This window comes from Echinococcus granulosus (genome assembly GCF_000524195.1).
Source record: "Echinococcus granulosus chromosome Unknown EG_S00162, whole genome shotgun sequence".
NCBI lineage: Eukaryota > Metazoa > Platyhelminthes > Cestoda > Cyclophyllidea > Taeniidae > Echinococcus > Echinococcus granulosus.
In genome coordinates this window covers 9,667-27,986 of record NW_020170542.1, presented here as the reverse complement: position 1 = coordinate 27,986, position 18,320 = coordinate 9,667, and the positions used below count along the sequence as shown (strand labels likewise).

The window sequence follows — 18,320 nt, the reverse complement described above, 5'->3', positions numbered from 1 at the left end:
AAAATTTCTTCGCTTGCTGTATTCACTCTTGCAGAATGTAAGATTGAGGTAATAACCTGAAGTGATTGTCACTTCAGCAGTTCTTCCACATTAGGCTTCCACAAAATCAACTTTTCACTACAGATGCCTTTCTTCCGAGCTGGCACGACAGAAGCACAAATTTTGGGGATTGAAAAACTCTGCCTAATTAAGTGAACAGTTAAGCACACATTAAACTTTTGCAGTTCTTTGCTAGTTTTTAACTCTTCGGTGAATAACGCGTGTATGTAACTCACAGCAAATTGTACATCAACTCGTCAATATGGCCTTTCAAGTCATGCCGGTACTATCACACTGCTTCTGTAGGTTAGTAGTATATTTGCTATTATGCTGCTACGGCTACTTATGGCTTCAGGAAGGACTGATGTAATACGATAGTGGTTTATCCCTCGGCATTGGTGAGGAGCCACTTTTGTACTTTGAATTAGCCCCCTCGTACCTCGCTGGGTGGGCTAGCCTTTTGAGCCATGCCAACAGTCCAGACACCTTTTCTGCGTTGAATGTATATTCTGCTCGAGTATTGTGTCTTCTTTCGTCTTCAGGGAGTACCGGGACGCTACACTGAGGGCGCCACACAACCACACCATAACCGGTGTAATTTCATACGAAGTTGAACTTTTGTGAATGAAATATGCTGGATAAATAATAAGCCAATATTAGTGTATCAATTTCAAAATTCCTAAAAGATTGCTTGGGTAATAGGGTGTGTATGTGCTTCAAATAACGGTCAAAAGACATTTAAGTAGATAAACCATGTGCTACAAAAGGCAAAACTAGGAACTTCCTATAAAAAGTGCATAATAGGACTGCGCTTTTGCTAGTTAGGACATGTTTTATGACGTGAAAATTATTTCGATAAGTCGACAGAATGGCGGGGATACCACATACAGTTTTGTGCCCTTGTTGAAGGCCTCATATGCAATTTTTAAGCCTCTATTTTGTCCATGATGTTTTTGTTACTTTGGATTTAGGGGCTAAAATGGCTCTCAATTATATATAATAACTTATATGCAAAGTGGGCAGTGCAGTAAATCTTTGAATTTGTAATTGTGAGGACATGAATACTCATTTGATAGCATGGATAGCACTATATCACCTACAAATGTATTTTTGTCTCACCAAATCTTCTGAATTAAGTTTTCTAACTTCCATGCTAGAGCTTGATTTTTAATTGGCTAGAAGTAGCGGCCTTTACGTGTATGTGGTGTTGTGGTGTAGTGTTTCGTGTAGAATTAGGACATTAACTTGTTTGACCTTCTACTAGGCTTAAGCATCATACGGACGCTACTTCGGTTATATTCTAACAAAGCACCCTTTTTTCGAGTCATTTAGGAGCTTAGTCCAGTTTTCTCTATCAGTTAACTTCAAATGCTTCGTCTATTTGGTAGCTGCTTTAGTGTGAAGGTATGTGATGTTCTAGATGAGCTCAGCCAAAGAAAAACCCTTTGATGCTTGGGATGAGTTTGGTTCCTTAATTTGCCCAAAACTGGCTTTCTAGTTGGGGATGCAGGTGTCCTCTGATCCACTCAAACCTTCCAAGTCCAAGGCGGAACTTAGGCGCGAACGCCGTGAGTTACAGGTAATTTGAATTGGTTGGAATTGTATCCTAGGTTTGCTTGTATTTATTCCGCTTTTAAATTTTCCTAAGATGCAGATGAGACTTGGAATAAACTCTGTAGTTTTGTGGTAGAGCGTCACTGATTTGCAAATGACGGATACTCAGCAATTTGTGTATGTATTACTGTAAAGTTGATGCGATTTCTCTAGTCATAAAGTTTACTTTGGAAGTGGCTTATCGTATGCGTGTTCATATGCAGTGTTAATCTTTTAGGAGGCTCAGCGCGCAGCGAAAATGGCTGCCAAAGGAGCGAAACAAACAAGCACCGTGGCGGCATTGAAATGTACTCCCGAACTTCAGTCCGATGCGAATGTTAGGCCATTAAGCGACCGAACAAGACAGCAAAAACAGAAACAGCTACAACAAAGTGAGAATATCAAACCAGAAGCCTTTCCCATCCCACAGGAGAAGAATATCGGATCTCATTCCTTCCTCACTCCGCAAAATGTTCCCTCTTCAGAAGAATTTGTATTGGAAAGTCAGCCTTCTATTTCCAGTCAGCCAACTACACCGAATAAGTCTCAAGCAGCTACGAATGCACCTGCAGCCAGCGGCGGTCAGCAGGCCCTTGGTGTTATGCGAATGGACGATCCTGCACATTTCAAAAAGTCCGTCCGCCAACTTCACAAGAAAAAGCTGCAACCAAGACCTCAGGAGCCGGTGCGAGTCAACCTCTTCTGTCACCTCAGTCAGCCTGATAAGCGAGTTAACGTGCTCGGTCAGCATAAGTACGTTTTCCTGTCAAAGCAGTCGTTTATTTGTAGGGTTTAACTGTTATTTGTTACTTAGGTTGGGAATAACCTCTTCTATTCATCCCTTCTTCCTACGACTGGGTCTGGAGTTGGACGAGGGTCGGGTGACGGGTTCGAATAGGCGGTGTTTGGAGTTCTTGCGAGCCACGGCGGCATTAATTCTCAACTTTAATTGGGAGGAGACGCCGGGAATTGGAGGGAGTCTCGCAAGGGCGTTTCACACCTACTTTGATCGTCATGTTACTTTTTTGGACCAATGTCGGCCCCTACCTGTTACTGTGCGTAGCGCAGTACAGTATATCAAGATTATGCTCCATCGATTGGACGAAGTTAATTCTCCCGAAGAGGTTGGTCTGTTTCTTGTTGCGTCGGTATCGAAATCTTCCCCACTCATGCTTCGAGATGTCCACCTTTTTCAATCGGTTTAATTTCACAGGTCACATGGCTTCAAGACCACCCGCAGAATGGTTTCTTGTATGCGGTAGACTGTTTCAATGTTCTTTGTTGAGCTACCCTAGTCTGTGCATTTCATTTACAGCTTCAAGCTCCCAGGGATTGAGTTGGCTCCACTGGCTGCCTCAAAATCATCCAGGTGTTTATTGTGATTTGGTAGATGAAGAGTCGACTCTTGGACGCGGTGGGTAATTTCATGGATGAACGGGTGCACTTAGCGGATCGAGCTATCGCCAATCTAGTAGCGGAGTCGGTACCCCCAGGTGGGGTTGTATGCGTTTTCGGCGAATCCACGGTGGTGGCCAAGGCCCTTCAGGTCACGTGGGAAACGCGTCACCAAAATTTTACCGTCCTTGTGGTCGATTGTCGGCCTCGCTGCGAGGGCCGACGGATGTTCCTTCGTCTTCGGAAGATCGGGATCCCCTGTGAAATTGTCCACATTGCTGCTCTGCCCATGGTTGCTCCCAAGGTGCGTTTTTGAATGAAATTTTAGAGTCCTACATCTGTTGAGGCTGAATTGTTATGATTTAAATACGGAATCAGAGAATCTGGACTCATTGCTTTGCTAGTCATGAAAACATGCTACCGAAATAGATTTACTGACTGGATTAGCATCAAGCTGAGTTATCAGAGATGTCAATGGTAATAGGCACTAGTTAATAAGCTATAAGTTTACCGGCGTTTCTGTGTGATGTGACTGGTCTGGGATTGCGATTTTGTTAAAATTCTAACAATGTCAATTTACCGGTTATTTGATGTTCTGCGAAAGCAGCCGTCACTTCTTCGTGTTTGCATAATTAATCGAAAGCTCAATTCATTGGTAATGTTGATATGGGCAAACTGGAACCAGGCATTCAGTATTTAGGAGTCCGATATTATGTGAATAGGCGCGCTGGCGAATGTTTGAATTAAATGTTTTTTGTGGAATCTACAGATCGTATTTCGGGTGGTGAGAGGTATTTTACGCTTGAGTACTCGGCAATCTCATTAATGCGTTAAGGCCAGCAGCATTACTAAGCTTCTAACTGCATTGACGACTTCTACCGACCTATGAATGTCAGATCAAAGTTCAGCTCGTCATGACTCGAACTGAAATAATTGTAATCTAATCTAGGGGTTTTGAACTTTGCAATGGCAAAGGGGAGGGTAGAAGTTTCCCTGTTGGCCAATGTCTTCAGCTGCCTATTTGTAAGCCCCCTTATTCCTCACTCAAAAGTGGAAATCTGCGCATGATGGTCATCTCAAGTCGACCAAGTATATTATAACTACTTGGAAGGCAGAGGGACTTTTGGTTGAAACGATAGACCCCGATGGACCTTTGTGGGCTTCATTGTTGGGATTTGCCGAAATCACATTTTCTAAAGTTGGGCTATGTTCTACAGAGAAGGGATTCGTATTCAGATCGCTTATCGTAGCAACATTCGTTCAATAACAACGCTTCGCGAAACTACTTTCTATCAGTTCCTATGTCGATTTTAGGTCTCTTTAACCTTGTTGGGAGCCCATAGTCTCCTGAGCAACGGCTACGTTATCGCAACCATGGGGACAGCCCACGTGGCAAATATAGTTGCGTCAGTTGCACACACCCCCGTGATGGTGTGTGCGGAGACCTACAAGTTCTGGGAGCGTGCTCAATCTGACGCCTTCGAATTTAACGAGCTTGGCGACCCTGACGAGATTTGGCGCGGACCGCGCGGTACCGCCGCTGACTGGCGAGTCCCCAAAGACCCCGATTTCGTGGTGGACAAGGGCACCCACCCAGAGGCCTGGCGCGAGCTCTCTCAACGCGCCGATGGGTTGAAGAATCTGCGTCTCCTTAACCTCGTCTACGACGTCATCCCACCCGAACTCGTCTCCGCGGTAATCACAGAGCTGGGTATTCTACCGACAACCTCAATTCCTGTCGTGCTGCGGGTCAAACAGGCTTCAATTGAAGCCACCAACTCATTTATATCGACTTTGTGAACTGAGTCCGAATTGGAACTTTTCGGCTCTCAGTGTATAACGACATTTGCTGCATAGTACCTCATGCATTCTCGGCATCGTATTTTCTTTTATGGGTGTAAAACCAAAAGCCCATTTTGTTTAAACACACCACAGAGAACTCCCAAAACTCGTTTAAGATGTGTGAAGTGACTTTAATATACAAATTTATCGGGGTGGTAGAAAAGTGAGGGGGGAGGGGAGTGAGGTTTCAATCAAGTGCGAAGTGGGAGAGGGACGCCTAGTATTCCTCCTCCTCTTCTCCCTCGCCTTCCACCGTGTCGGCTCCGACTTCGTCATAATCCTTCTCAAGGGCAGCGAGGTCCTCTCGTGCCTCGGAGAATTCGCCTTCTTCCATACCTTCACCGACGTACCAGTGGACGAAGCAACGTTTGGCGTACATCAGGTCGAATTTGTGATCGAGACGAGCCCAAGCCTCTGCGATCGCCGTGGTGTTGGCAATCATGCAGAGAGCACGTTGCACTTTGGCCAGATCGCCACCTGGGACCACGGTGGGAGGTTGGTAATTGATGCCGATCTTGAAACCTGTGGGACACCAGTCTACAAACTGGATGGTCCGTTTTGTCTTGATGGCGGCGATAGCCGAGTTCACGTCCTTGGGTGCCACGTCGCCACGGTAAAGCATACAACAGGTCATATACTTGCCGTGGCGTGGATCGCATTTCACCATCTGATTGGCCGGTTCAAAAGTGCTATTGGTTAACTCGGCCACACTGAGACGCTCGTGATACGCCTTCTCCGCGGAGACTGTGGGTGCGTAAGTGACTAATGGGAAGTGGATACGAGGGTAGGGCACAAGATTGGTTTGAAATTCTGTCAAGTCCACGTTTAGAGCGCCGTCGAAGCGCAAAGAGGCTGTGGTGGAACTTATAATCTGCGCAGCTAGACGGTTTAAGTTTGTGTAGGTGGGTCGTTCAATGTCCAAATTTCGGCGGCAGACGTCGTAAAGGGCCTCATTGTCCACCATGAAAGCACAATCAGAGTGCTCAATGGTTGAATGAGTGCAGAGTATGGCATTATACGGCTCTACAACAGCTGTGGAGATCTGAGGTGCGGGGTAGATGGCGTACTCTAGTTTGGATTTCTTGCCGTAATCAACACTCAGTCGTTCCATGAATAGAGACGTGAATCCGGAGCCTGTGCCTCCACCATAGGAGTGAAAAATGATGAAACCCTGAATTCCTGTGCACTGATCGGCCAATTTTCGCAACCTATCTAGAACCAAATCAACGATCTCCTTTCCCACAGTGTAGTGACCGCGAGCATAATTGTTAGCAGCGTCTTCCTTTCCTGTAATAAGCTGATCTGGATGAAACAGCTGCCGATAGGTGCCAGTTCGTACCTCGTCTAAATTCAAAATAATACAAGTATTCACTTGCACATCTATAGATTATGTACGCGTTTTATGCAGAGGTCAAGCAGATTACCTATTACAGTGGGTTCTAGATCCATCATAACGGTTCTGGGAACGTGTTTTCCGGCACCAGTTTCAAGAAAGAATGTTGAGTATGAGTCATCGTCGCATCCAATGGTCTTTTCACTAGGCATCTGTCCGTCAGGTTGAATTCCATGCTCTAGACAGTAGAGCTCCCAACATGCATTGCCCGTCTGAACACCACCCTGACCGATGTGAACACTGATGATTTCACGCTGAATAAAAAAACGCCTTACTGAAGTAGACACGTGAGAAATCATTAAAATTAAAAAAATGAAAAAACCCCGAACCATCGTCTTATTTCTACTTCTGCGCTAAAAAAGCTAAAAGGGTGACGTCCTTCTGGCCGTGCGAACCCTACTCTTATGTTTGGGCATTCAAAAAAAATGATCGATTCTTCAAATTTTTGTTTTATCGATTTTCTTAAATTTTATTACCTGATGTATTTACTGTACTCTTCTGATAGGCACTAAAGTCCATTTGAAATGGCAAAAGTGAGGTGCTTATATACATATATATCAATTCGTAAAAAAAGGCATCGCTACATTCAACCAGGAGAATTAGGGAAAGTTGCGCAAATTGAAACAAGTACTTCAATAATTTTATTAATCGCGCAAATTTCAAGCCGGGAGTAAATGAACCCAAGAAAAGCAATCTGGCAAGAAAGGGAGAATGCCTCTGGAAGACTGATTACTTTTGCCACCAAGTTTGTTACGCCCCAAGCCGACGTACAGTAGGGCATGACCCGGATGCCGGCCCGCGCAGAGAGGGTGCAATGGATCCCTTTACCAAAACCGAGAGTTAAACGAACAACTAATGCATTACAGTTATTTTTTTTTAAAAACACAAAGAAAACTGACTTCAAATATTATTCATAGGTCCCGTTAAGATCCAACCGTTTGAAATAATCAGATCAAATCATAAGGAGGTGGTTATAGATAAAAGACGGCCAGCGACGATGCGAAATGTAAACCTTGGAAATTAAAAATTACAAAGAAATTGGTTGCTTTTTTGGTTTGCTTGTTGTTCATTCATTCACCAGTCGTTCATGTCGAACCGGAGTTTCATGAGGATTTCTTCCCAGGCAATTTGAAAGCAACAGGTTTTAGGATAAAGACTGTTCTAAACTTTCCGACATAGTACTCTGTCATATTAGCATACTTACACCACGACTTATAAGCAATGCAGGGAAATCAGGTTCAGTATAAAGTGATTTCTTATTTAGCGCGTCGAGACTTTCTTGAAGACAAGAGAAGGCACAAGACTGGGACAGAATGTGTATTATTGACGCACAGATGGGCTGAGGGGCTACGGACAGCCCGAAGATTAAACTGCTGGGCGCAAGTACAATGGCCATGCCTCTCAGTGTCTGCCTAACCAAAACAGTATTTAAACAAATGACCATGGTATTACAGGTACTATGGCTTCTCTTGGTTAGGCGCTGACCAGAAGTGGAAGGGTGCCTTGATTGTGCTCAACATTCCCAATAGTGATTCGGCTATCATGCATAATTACGAATTGAACGCCAATGAAGAATCTAGGATAAGGCAGGCTCTGAATGTTCACGAGAGTGAATGCAAAAACCGGAAACCGTCACGATCAAAGTTGGCGCCGAGAGGACTATGACTAACTCTCCCTGAAATGCTTGTACCATCAAAATACCCTATTGTTGAATACGTAAATCGCAGCCCCGTACTACGCCGTTTGAAATCTTTTGAGCATACACGTGAATATCACTGAGATTGAGTTTTACGCTTTTGGTGACATTAAACTTCGTTCATTATCGCATGCTGTTGCAAGTACACATTCACTAATGCATTTGCCTGCCATCTTAGTGGATTTTGTCTGAAGCCTTAAATTGGAAGGTTTAATGTAACTTGAATTGCATTGCCTTCAAAGTGAACAGTAGTAACGGTGCTCTCATTGTAGGTGTTGATAATTATCTGACTCTTTAGGAACGTATAATTTGAGACTTTGAAATTACTGAGAGACCGGCATCATTATGGAAATTCACCCTACCAGCATGAGTGATGACTTCTGAGCATCGTCTTCAGGATTCTATGTGGTTACCCCCTTGCATCGGTTAACACAACAGCGTACGAGCAAACTGTACTGTTTATAAGCCATAGAATTTGCAAACGATTTATCTGTCCTACTAATTGCGAAGCATAACGTAGAATTTTTCTGTGAGCCACCTTTTCAGGGCTAAAGCACATTTCATTTGTAAGTATTCTCTCGTAGACATGCTTACATAAAAGCAAACCAACCAAATGAGACAAATGCAGAATAAATCTGATCATCTCTATAATTTTTGCCTCATTATTATGTAATTACTGCTCATCTCCCTATAATGCATCACATATTTTACGCGCGGCATTTCATAATTCCGCAGTTTTACTACAATACTCGTTTCGAAGCAGGTCAAGTTTACACCATGGAACTAACACAGTTGCTGGAATACATATGTTCTGCTAAACCTTATGTGTTGTCATTTGGATCGCAGGTCGCTCTTACATGATGGATTCCGATGTAGGTACATTCTAAACCGTCAAACTCTGGGTTCATAACCTTAGCCAAAGGTGGGCCATTTTAAGCGTGCCCCAATATTCTGACATCGATATGGAACAAGAGTTAGCTTTTGAGTAACACTAGAGATGAAACTTTGAAACTGACTTTACCACAAGCATTCGAAAAAGCTCGTCAAAGTAAAATGTTAAACAGTTAAGTAAATAATTTGGGCACGTTTTCAGCTGTAACTTTTCAGAGTGATTTAGATAGTCCCGTTTCACGCACCTTAAAATAAACTGACCTACTAAACAAAACAAGGTAAGACCTAGAAGTCTTTTTAACGTAGTTTAAGTTAGAAAGTAATTAACCTCATGAGGGAACTTGCTAATTGATCTTTTAACCATGTTAGATGATAATCTGCGGTCTCGACTGATACAGATTCTGCATTAGAACGAGTACCTCCAAAAAATTACAACCTTTTTAATCAAGCAGGGAGTTTAGTACACTGCATTCGCAACCATTTGCGACCAATTACGCAGTAAATCCAATAAATCAAACGTGGGGTTGAACAATTGATGAAATAAACAAGAACTACTCAACTTCTTTACTTTTAGAGAAGTGGTATGCAAGGTTACTTTACGAAAAGCAGATTTGGCATCCTACTGTATACTTTGTGCACAAAAAACTCTTCTTTATAATCTATCACATGGTGGGACTTCATGAGACCATTTAAACCAATGAAACGATACTTCCACCAGTCATTACATGTCGCTCTCTTTTGTCAAGGTCGGAGCTGTGGCGCTATAAAACAAATGCAACAAAGGCTTGGTACCTAAATCCTAAAAATTTAATTTGACTAATAAATTTTAAAGATTGCAAATTACAAAATATCTGTTTTTTTACTTTTGGATGAACAGGAGTGGTTTAAGCGATGAAACTCCTACTAATATGTCATGGATAATCAATAGGTTTTAAGAAAAAAGTAAATCACTTTTGGCCAATTTATTTATAATTTGAGGCATTTTTAGCAAGATATTGTAAAATTCATTTAGGTGTGTGATATTATTTTCCCTCCAAAATAAATGAGCCGGTGAAAACAGCTGTATATATTAAAGTCACATAACAATCGGTTGTCCAGTTCTTGTTTAGTTGAACAGTAAGGAGGGCAATTTTTCCACTAAATTAAAACCACTGAAAATTCTGTTCCCATATAGTCAAAATCACAAACAAACCCACATCTTACCATCAGTCGATCTTGACTGCTTTGGCAAAATATAATTCTTACCCATAGCAAATAATTTGGCACATCCTAAGGTAAATATTAGGGCACCTGGTAATGGCCAGTAGTTAAGAATTATTTAGTCAGTGCTCCCCGTAATTCCGTCTTCTAAGCATTTATTCTAACAGCACTTACTATCTATTTATACTTTTGATGGTTTGAACAGCTATGAATAAATGAAACGGTTAGGACTGCTCTGTCGAAGTAATTGTTAGCAAGTGTGCCACACTCACACTGCAGTTTTTTTGTCACACTAGCGTTAAGTACGCGTTCCTCATCCTTTGGTGTTTTGTAATCACGATAAGAGCCCGTATTATGCATATGATCTTAGGTTCTACTTGATCACAGTTTAAAGATGCAGTAAGATTCATATGAGAGACACAAAATCATTTAATTTGTGCTTCAAAAGTTTAGAAGTGTGGCAGATCTCAAGTAATAATGTAATAAAGTGAAAATGCTTCGGCCAATTAACTCTCGTCCACTGATGCTTTCAGTACATGTGTGTTTGTCTGTAAGAGAAATCGGACAGTAACAAAACTGTTTTAACTAACCTCTATCATTCTTGGTGGTTGTAATGTTCACTGGAACATCTATTAGCACAAAAAGATGTGATCATCACTTGCGTGTGTGCGTAAATCGAACCAGTTGGAGTAAAGAGCATCACTTTCTTAAAGATAAAAGGAGTCACATCCACAGTGGGACTCACGAGGGTCCTGACAAAAAGCTATCTTTCAAGCCACCAAACACCTATCAGTTCTCAAAATTTACAGGAAGAGCTTGTGATTTAAATACATTTCTGAAATTATCTAAGTGTAGATTCTGCGATGACTGGATACACGATAGCTAAATTGGTGAAGTAAAGGAGACTTGATCTCACTCATTCGGCGGACACATCAAGCATGGTATGTGGCATCCTGTGACTGGATGGCATAGATTTTTTTCTCCACCTTTCATTCATCCAGCCACTTGGAACACCCTCTACTCACATAATTTGTCACAGGTGGTCAACATTAGAGCAACAGTAGGACAGCTTACGAGGATAACACAGTAAAGTAAAAACCACCCCCATATTTTATATATCATTGAGCTGATTGATTGTTGCATTACAATAAGTTAATACAACGGGAAATGCATCAAACTTTCATCAGGCACATTGTAGTTAGGGTACGATGCGACTCATTTGAGCATACGAAATCGGAAGTCCCCAAGTGCTCAGTCAATTCCCTCTCCATCACCTAACTTACTCATTGCAAATGGCAAAAAATTCCTGTGGGTCTACACACCGACGATTCTGCATTTATGACTTTAGCTTTTTAAAATAGGAATCAAGTCATGTGGAGTAAAAATACTAAAATACCGGGCCTTTTTTCTGTGGGTATTTTACACACTGACTATTCTCAGGTGGCAATCTGACTGACGATCACACCACATAAGTGTGTGCCATTAAATCGTAAGGGAACAGAGGAAAGATACCAACTTGGAATGTTTTTGAACACGGCAAATGTAAGCTGTGAAGTCAAACATAGTTTTGTGAGACGCAACAACACTTTTGTTTCACAACTATGTCGCCATTGCCAATGCATAAATAGGTGGTATAAACCGAGTCTCTTGATTGTCTTTTGTGAATTAACGAGTTAGCATAAAGCACATAACGGTGACACCAATGCAAGATTTGTCTGGATTTATTCAGGCGATGCTTAAAGAGGATGAGTTAGTGACTTCTGAATCGCCGAATTTACAAGTTCAGTAAAATTTTTGGAAAGGAGAGTCTACTGAATCGCCTAACGTTCCTAGTGGCTATGAACCGGAGAATGCAGAATTTGATGGGGAGAAAGGTGAGTTGCGTGTTGATTTACATAATGTAACCTTTTGTGCAATCGAAATGCAATATTGTCGAGGTTAACCACTTATTTATTCACTCATTTAATCATTTGTTATTCAATTGTATATGGCACCAACTAGCAGAGAGGCAGGACTAACTCCATTCCCATTAAACCGAATTTTGTTTGCACCCACTTCACACTCTTGGGTTGTTAAATGGTGAAATATTCTGGTGATTAAGAGCGAAATTTGTTGATATTTATGTAAATCAACTCAAAGGACCATCCTAAAAGCCTTGAAAATTGATGTTGAGGACAACATAGAGGAAGGGTTGATATCCACTGATCCTGAACAATTTAAACTGGATTACTTTTTATCACAAACTGGACAATCCCTTAAATACATGTAAACAATAAGAGTGGGTCTACTGGATAGCTTAGAGTTTGTCACTTATGATTCAGCTTATTTCGAACAAGCAAACGCGTACTCAGAACCATAAGCTTGATTTGCCATGCACCATCGAGCATGGCTGATCACGTACACTAGAAGCAACACGTTTGCTCACATCCAACTCGGCACACAGTGAAAAAGTCCAATTCGTGGTGAGCTGAGCCTTACCACGAGCATGTCATTCATGCTACCATCTAATCGGCAATGTACGAATAACTACGAGGTCTCGTATTTTCACCGACATAATGACGGCCCTTATGCAGATAGTGGGGGAGGGATAAAAAAAGAAGGAAGGGGTTGAGGCGACGTAAAATGTACTTTATGTATGACTAGGGAATTCGGAATCTAAAAGTACCGACTGCTTTGGTCCTACGCACTTTAGGCGACTGACAGTCGTCGCTCAACTGCCCCATATGCCTGCTACATTATTCGCACACAAACACAACAGTAGCGATGTGTCAAAGCAGTCAGCAGCAGGTGTCTGTCCTTACACCTAAATTGTTAAGAATGCAAGGTGCCTTACTAAACGGATGTGGTCAGCTGCTTAACTAGCTACTTAACTGGCTGACTGAATTTCACATTAACCTGACTGCCAGCAAGCAAATCTTGCCAAATGTATCGTAAAGGAAACATTAAGGCCATTTTACTACTTGTGGGTCCCCTTTAAAGACAAAATTGTCACGGTTTCCAATAAAGTGGTGTGTTAGTTTAGCCTTTCCTCAAATAACTGTCTTGAATATGTCATTGGCATCGTTTGTGCCTCTTTGTGTTATAATTCTTTAATGTTTCGTGCATAGGTGAAGTCGATGAGTGCCAACGCGAAGCAACCACTTCCGATACCACAAATGCGACAACTTTTTATCCACCGATGAAGTCAAAACACAGTGAGTAACGATTCCAGATAGCAAACACCAATCAGCTCACTCGATTAGCCCATTCTCTATTGAAATAGCAAACTATTGCAATAAGCGAACTGTTTGGTGTCACTTGAAACACTGAATCTCTGACACCCTCAAGTCAAACCCAAGTGCTGCGGCGACGTGTGCTAATGCGCAGGCCGAAGAGTACACGTGGTTAAACTGACACATGCAAATACGCCATTTCACGAAATTGTTGCACATGTCGCTTGAGTAGACACCTCTGCACTCAGCGTGGTCACTTTGTCACTTCCCCTTCCACTTTGGCAAAGCAGCCTTCCTCGCTACTGCGGTCAACCGCCACACAGCACCCACGATCACACTATGAACTGGCACAGTGCAAGCCATGCTGCCCACCCCATTGGTGGCAGTCAATGCAGTAGTCGCGTTTTGGCACCTACAAACACCACCTTCTCCGTTAAGTGATTAGAGTTGGGAGGAATTGATTTGGTGGATGTGCCAAACACTGGTTGACAGTATGCAGCGACGAGGTTCCATGTGTCAGTAGCATGTGCTAGGGGATTTGCGTAAGGACAGCACTGAGAGAGTGAGCTGCTGTGATGAAGTTGCGTGAGGTAAACCACTACGCTTAGAAGCATGTAGTGATCACTTTCTTGGCACTCCTAACTACTCCATGAAACCTCACCCAACTCCGTCATTTGTCATTCTGCTTGGAGTTGACACTTGCTAGGAGCACACACTGCCTCAGCTATTCTGCAGTGAGCCTTCACTGACCCAATCTTTCACAGCAGATGCACTCACTCCATGACACTTCCATCTGCTAGTCAGCTGTCGAAATCAGAATTATTTGCTACCTTCACCAAAAGAGTGCCCCAACACTTGCCTGACACGAGTAGGCTGCTTGTGTGGTGGGAGGGCGAGGTCACCATGATCCAAGTCTGCAGTGCAGGCTGTCAATAATGCAGGGTTTGTACACACAGACCCACCTTGATGGGCTTGTAGGAGTTCTAAGTAAATAGCCTAGTCAATTTGTTAAACAGTTGATCCATTTTGACACTAGTGATGTTCTGGCAAACGGCTATTGCGAGTTTTGTACGTTTTGACGCAGATGGGGATTTGCATCCAGGAAATGCGCCAGCAGTACCACCGAGGCCAACGCGCAGTAAGTGAACGCTTTGCTAGTTGCAAGAGGATGCACAAAACTTGGCATATTTCTTTCACAAATTATCCCACCCATTCACGTGTTTCCCGATTACTACGACAACTGCTTGCGTGGTAAGACGGAAGGATTGCCCACCTCTGATGCAGCAGTATGGACTCACTGACACAATGGGCAGTCTGCATTGAGATTTGCCCATTTGAAACAAAATCCGTTCACACGTTGCTTTGTGAAGCAATGGTCCTCAAATGACTTCTTGCCTAATTTCTCTTCATTTTGTAAGAACCCCTCACAATTAAGATATTGCCACCTCTCTCACACCACCACCTTAATGCTTGCATGATATGCTCTTGGTGAATGTGTTGCAACGGAATGTCACTTATTTGCAGGTGAATGTGCAGACGTCAAAGAACCAACTCGGATGGGGGACATTGCGGAACCACGTGAGTGAACGTTTTGGGACGCGCAAATATTCTCGGAAAGAAGATAATCCGTGGCAAACAAATGAACCGCACAATCGGATAGTGTTTGACGAGACATGCAACCGGGTTTAGTCCCATCAAAGCTCTTGCTATGGTTAGGGTCAGTGTTGGGGTCAGGACTGCTTAAACATCTACTACAAATTGCGATGCTACGAAGTAGAGAGTGAGAAGCATGTGGGCTAGTGGTGTATATTGAGGAAGAATTGTTTAGACAGGACGTTGCACTACATGGCGCATATGCCGTCTGCCAATTGCTTTTCGGTGCAACATGCACCCTAATCCATCCCTCATATTTAGTAGTTTCTTACAGAGCCGTCCTAACGCCACTTCCACCGAGCATGGCTCATGCCGTCCGATCATCCCCTAGTATACTGTGCTGCCTTCAGTTGATTCATTGCCTGCATGTGCGCCTACATCGAAGGCACTTCTTCCATGCAGGATTTGCAATCTTGTCCACATGCAAATGCACCCATCATCACTTGCGCTTCAACTCCAACACGGAGACAGAAGTTGTGACCGCAGCATTTGCCATCCAGTTGATCCGATCACACCACTCCTTCTGTTGCTACCCTTGTTGGTCCACCTCCATCCAACAACCACCACCAGCACTAACATCAACCACACAAAATGCATTCATCCGTCCGTCCATCCATCCATCCATTCATCCGTTCCTTCATTAAATGGTCTTATTGTGTGGCATGCTGTCAGCTCATTCGGGCATAAGTCTTTGATAATGCATGGATGAAAGCTGAGCGAACTCGGCACATCGCTACGAATGCCAGCATTGCCATCTGTTAAGCTGGTTTTAGGCATGCACTGCATGTAAGCACTTTCAATGTATACCAGTTCCAGGTGCTCATAGGAGTTTTGATGGATTGCCTGTGCTGCGTCCCATTCGCTAATCTCATCTTAATTCACCATGATATGCCACGTTACGCAACGCTACCTCATATAATTCTGCATTCTGTTCTGCCTCCAGATGCACTCAATGGAGATCCACCAGCATCGTGCATATCGGATAAGGCTGATGCGACAACAATTTCATCACTGAAATATTCGAAGCCAAGTGAGTGCCTATTTCGAAAAGCTAAGCGAAACATCTCATTGCATGAGCAGCATCTCTATCGTGGTAGCAAATTACTCGATCAAGTTAGCAAATCCATCTCCTCTGAATCTTCAAACACCCGAAACATGGAGGCCCTGAAATTACGCAGCTTAGCAGCATCATGAAACACTGCTACCTCCTGTGCCACCAAATTAGTGCTTGCATGATATGCTCATGGCAATAATATGTGTTTTACAGAAAAATGCCTCTTCTTTGCAGGTGAATACGTTGACGTCGATGAAGTGCGTAGGACAGTGGGCTTCGAAAGACCACGTGAGTAAATGTTTAGCGGTTCACAGGAATTAACATAAAGATGACAATTTCCTGCAAACTTGTCAAACCAGCGATTGGAACGTGTGTGCCTTTGATGAGAGTTGCATCTGGCGTTATTGCGATTAAGGGTGAGTTATGGTTGGGGTCAGGGTTCGTAAAATGCACTGCAAAGTAAGAGAGACGTGGTAGTGGGTGAGAAGCAGACGAAGCAATGGTAAATACTTAAAAAGACCTGCTTTAAGTAGACGATGATCTGTGGAGGGAACATTGTGTTTATCACATGCGTTATGGTGGAATATATGCGCAAACACGATCGTAGATACGAAGTGGTATCTTGGAGGTTCGTCATATCCAGAATCGCCCCATCCCTGATAATCGTTAGAGCAGGTTTTGGAAGATTGTGACGGTTGGATTGATTAATCAGCCAACACATTCTAAACTAGTTATCATTCGCCTTAGGGTCACGGTACCTCTATCACCACCACAGCAACTCGGCACCTGACCGAATCGAAAAGGCTATTTGCGTGGCTGGAAGGCCATGTCGCATCTCAGCCGAGTATCCAATCGGATATACATCGCTTCGCTGCATTTTTGTGCCTTATAGGAAACACACTTTATTTCACTTATTATCCTTTGTGTTTTTCACGATCAAATCCCAATGGCTGTTCATCTCAACGCAGAGGAATACCTGTTACCACTGAGTGCTTCCGAAATACCGCCAAGGTCAACAAGTGGTAAGTGAATTGGTCCGCAAACAGTCGGCCCTGTAATTATGAAGCATAGCAACACCGTAGAATTGCGGAGACACCGCGTACCATATAGTGGGTGCACATTAGTGAGTTCATGTAATGAAATGAACATCTAAATATGCTTCACTTGATGATACAGTTTACGTCACGCAGGTCTCTTGCGTCTCCATCCTTGCATTCCACTTGTCCGACTCGCCACTTTCACTTTGGCGAAGTAGCCTTTCCTGGAAGAGCCATCAGCTGTAAGACAGATGCCACGGTTACACTAGGAAGTGGTAGAGTGGAAGACATGCTACTCTCCTCATTGGTAGTTGTCAATGGAGTAGATTCGTTTTGCCACTTCCAAATGTCATCTCGTCTGTAGGATCACACTATCTGCGAGGGCTTGCTTCGATGACTACGCTATGCACCAGAGGGTGATGATGTACGGAGAGCATATTTAACACGCTAGTGGTTTGTTACGGGGCAACACTTGGAGATACAGTCTGTCAAGAATGAAGGACGAGAACAGTCAAATATGCGTTTAAACAAATATCACCTCATTATGCCATTATATTTTCAGCTGCAATCTCTCTAACTTGCTCTTTGATTAACAAACTGCATTTGTAAGTAACCAGGTTTGTTGGCATTTGCTCTAGTGACTGCTTGCTTGGTCTTCTATGCATCGGAAGTTGACCTGCCGAGAAGTCGTTCAAATCTTTTTCCTTTGGCAATAGATGAGGATTCGAGATCAAAGTATGCACAGGCAACACTGCTAGCACCATCAAACCATAAGTGCATGCTCAATGAATCATAGGTGACATGCCATTCCATTTGCCTTATCTTCACACACAAACAGTTCTTTTGATATTGGCCGAAATCCGACCATTAAATGCATGCATTGTGTGCTCAACGATCATTCGTTTAGGAGCAACTATTTTTGCACAAATTCCTCCTCACTCCAACACTGGCTGCACAACTATGCACAAATGAAGGAGTGATGCACTGCGCTTCCATGTTGAGGACAGCCACAAATGTGTTTTCTTATGTCACCCAAACACAAGCACTGCTAACGATTCTAAGTGGAATTGTCACACCTGCATTTAGGCGAGAAGCAATTCAACGGAAACACTCCCAAGCACGAGGCGATGGTAAAGGAGTCCACAGAAGGCGTCTCCAAAGACGCACCTGGGACACATTCAAGTGACTCAACTCAAGCAAAATCTAACTGGAAGAAGGTCACTACTCTCCTGGTCTCAGCCTCTCGTTTTATGGGAGGTGTGAAGAAAGGTGAATAAGTTGGCTCACAAGCCATTTACTCATCGCAGTCCACAAA

The 18,320-nt window shown here is 43.1% G+C and overlaps 3 protein-coding genes across 3 annotated transcripts in view; 2 read left to right on the top strand and 1 right to left on the bottom strand. All coding sequences in view use genetic code 11, as the record gives it.

Annotated features, from left to right (window-relative positions):
- Positions 1–1,543: 1,543 nt before the first annotated feature.
- EGR_09706 (Translation initiation factor eIF-2B subunit delta) lies at positions 1,544–4,827 on the top strand (the record flags this gene model as incomplete). The annotated part of the gene is made up of 4 exons (XM_024498955.1): positions 1,544–1,618; positions 1,871–2,317; positions 3,023–3,331; positions 4,342–4,827. 4 exons carry the CDS (start codon positions 1,544–1,546, stop codon positions 4,825–4,827), a joined length of 1,317 nt encoding a protein of 438 aa, XP_024346623.1.
- A 259-nt stretch (positions 4,828–5,086) lies between these two features.
- EGR_09705 (Tubulin alpha-1C chain) lies at positions 5,087–7,658 on the bottom strand (the record flags this gene model as incomplete). Its single annotated transcript, XM_024498954.1, has 3 exons — positions 5,087–6,213; positions 6,294–6,516; positions 7,467–7,658. 3 exons carry the CDS (start codon positions 7,656–7,658, stop codon positions 5,087–5,089), a joined length of 1,542 nt encoding a protein of 513 aa, XP_024346622.1.
- Positions 7,659–18,132: 10,474 nt separating this feature from the next.
- Positions 18,133–18,320, top strand: part of EGR_09704 (Tyrosine-protein kinase CSK) — a gene marked incomplete at both ends in the record, with an annotated part of 5,311 nt that continues 5,123 nt past the window's right edge. Inside the window, one exon of the mRNA XM_024498953.1 lies at positions 18,133–18,274. Within this exon, the coding sequence (XP_024346621.1) occupies positions 18,133–18,274 (142 nt within the window). The remainder of the gene's footprint in view (positions 18,275–18,320) is intronic.